The following is a 2,851-nucleotide window of genomic DNA, read 5'->3' on the forward strand; positions in this document are numbered from 1 at the left end:
GATATATAATTCAATTAACAAACAAAAGTCAATAATTCAAATTTTTTTTTTTGGAATATTCTTAAGAGAGTTAAATAACTAGACTAAAATTTCAACTTCAAAATTACAATAAATTAAAATTAAAAGGTCTCAGAATAGTCTCTGCAAAACCATCATTGCACAGAGACCGAAATTATTAATGTTACACCATGTCAAAAGAACTCCTCCCACACACTAGTCTCTTCCTCAACCAAGTTAGGGTTTCTGAGATCCAAAAGTGAGGAAATCAATATGAAGCTATCATCTTTGTTCAAGACCACCAAGCGTTGTGCTCCAAAACTTAATCCATGTCAGTTCATGCCCTATTGTGCTCAAGTAAACACCCTCTCTTTTCGAAAACCCAATCACACATTTGTTGACCCGGCTCAAACCCTCTGGTCCAACCGGTTCACAACCTCGTCATCAACATTTGAACCAAAAAGCTTCTCATCATCATCATCGGTTGACTTAGACCTTCTTAATTACTGCGACAATTCTGACCACCGCGAGAACGCACACTCTTTGGAGAATTTAGTTTATGAGATTGTGAGGTCATCGAAGAGGCTATTTTTCGAGCCTAATAGCAACACGAGCTCAGTTTTAGAGACAGGCATAGAACAACAAGCAACCAATAAAGCTATCTCAGTGACTGATCAAGGTTCGAATTCGAAATCTCAAATAATAGAGCCAACAATGGAAGGAAAAGAGAAGGCTGATGATGAGGTTAGTTTTTGTGAAAGTAGTGTGTTTTTGGCTTTGGACTCAAATGATCCCTACGAGGACTTCAAGAAGTCAATGAAAGAGATGATAGAGTTTCATGAAGTGAAGGACTGGGAGAGATTGCAGGAGTTATTGAGTTGTTATTTGATTGCTAATGAGAAGAAAAATCATGAGTTTATATTGAGGGCTTTTTTTGATCTTTTCTCGATTGAAACTTAGAATCTATGTTAATCTGTTCTTACTGTACTTTTATTAATTTTAATTCATTTACCAAAGGTTCAGAAATGAGGTTGAAGACGAGGCTGTTATGAGCATATATATATATATATTAACCTCTTAATTTGATTGAACATCAATTCTCAAATTTTTCTATCCATTTTTTGTAATGCGCTTCTCTATTAAATTTTACGTCAAAGGGTGATAGAGCTGTTTTAATTTTGAACCACTTGTTACAGAACAATATCTGTGTAAGATTTGTTTTTCACGTAGGCGACATTCATACAAGCAGTGCTTAATTGCAGCACTTTCGTATGATGAAACTGAGGCTGAACCCGGAAAAAAAAAAAAACCAATCAAATGTTCACTTAATTAATTTTGCAGGTGAAGCCTTATGGTGTTTTTGGATGCATGAAGATTTTGGTTTTGATTTGAATTTGAACCAAATCATTCATTTGAATACATAATATTTTTTTGGTTTAAATTAAATCCAAATCTATATTTATTATAATTTATTTATCATAATTTTAAATTTTCTCTACATACTTGTTATTTAAAATTTCAGCTATTTATATTTATACCATCCGTGCCTATTGTCATCACTCCTCTCATTTATCATTCTTATCTCTTACCGATTGAAAAATAGATTTGAGACCATTACTTCCAATCTTTTATTTCTATTTCAAATCTCACCTCGTTTTTCTTTTAACTTTAAAATTTTTTACACTATCCAACTTACCTTTAGGAATTCTTTATACATTTTTATAAACAATATTAAGTATAAAAACCTGGGAAAAATTGCTAATAAATTCCTCCTTGAGATTGAAATTGTGTTGGAAGACCAATCAACTAGGGTGCGAGTAGATAGCCATGAAATTTCAAATCTATCCACTTGCATCATAGTTCTTTGGTCCTCTAGCACAATTTTGACCCTAAGGAGGACTTACTAGCAATTTTGTCAAAAACCTATTTCAAAATTAAGTGAAAGTGTAAAAAAAATTAAAAATAGAGATGAGAAAACGGGCGGTACTAGCTCTTATGGGCTTGGCCCTTAAAGGCCTAAACCCTAAAGCTCGATTTTTTATTTTTAGCCTTATTTCTCAAACCCGACCTTTATGTAAAGGGCTCAAGGCCAAGGCCGCAAGCCTTGTTTAAAAAATAAAAAATAAAAATAAAATTAAGCATTATAAATTAATTAAAATATTTTAAAATTAAAAAATCAAAATCCTCATAATTTTTTTAGAAATTAAACAACACACATTTAGAAATCTAGTAATAAAATTCAAATCTTGATTAAAAAATAGTTCATTTTTTTATAAATACACAAATATAATAGTTATAGAAAAATAAAATATATCAAAAATTTTATACTATACACTGATATTTATTAAATTAATTATAGAATAAATTAAAAATAGTAATATAATGTGTGTAGAATCAAGTGACCAGGTCATTGGCTTTAAATACGTATTCTGCCAAAAAAAAATTAATAATAATATAATAGAGCTTGAAAGGCCATCCAAACTCGAGCCTGAGCCCCTTTTTTTATAGGGTTTATTAGGATTAAGCCATCAAGCTTGATTACTTTAAAAAAAAATTATTTTTAAAGCTTAAACCTTTATTTAAACAGATCCTCCAAGCTTGGCCCTTTAGGCCCGGTGGCCGTTATTTTTGACTCTAATCAAAGGCTTTATTTTCACTATAAAATAGTAGTAAGGATATACATGGCTAATTTCAACGAGACAACTGATTTTATACTTTTAGCTCCTTCAACACATGAGTTGAAAATATTATTGATTTTGTAAAGACAAAATTAATTTATGAAAATATGGGTAGAGATGTACGCAAATTGGAAAAAAAAATAATTGTTAACTTTTTTATTTAAAAGTTACAGTTG

General features: G+C 30.8%; 1 protein-coding gene across 1 annotated transcript; it reads left to right on the plus strand.

The window, feature by feature from the left end:
* The first annotated feature begins 270 nt into the window (after positions 1-270).
* Positions 271-957, plus strand: LOC129292319 (transcription repressor OFP13-like). Its single transcript, XM_054929892.1, has one exon. The coding sequence runs from the start codon at positions 271-273 to the stop codon at positions 955-957; it is 687 nt and encodes a 228-aa protein (XP_054785867.1).
* Positions 958-2,851: the final 1,894 nt, after the last annotated feature.

This window comes from Prosopis cineraria, unplaced genomic scaffold (assembly GCF_029017545.1).
Source record: "Prosopis cineraria cultivar Desert tree isolate PC_DT_omini unplaced genomic scaffold, ASM2901754v1 PC14, whole genome shotgun sequence".
Lineage (NCBI taxonomy): Eukaryota > Viridiplantae > Streptophyta > Magnoliopsida > Fabales > Fabaceae > Prosopis > Prosopis cineraria.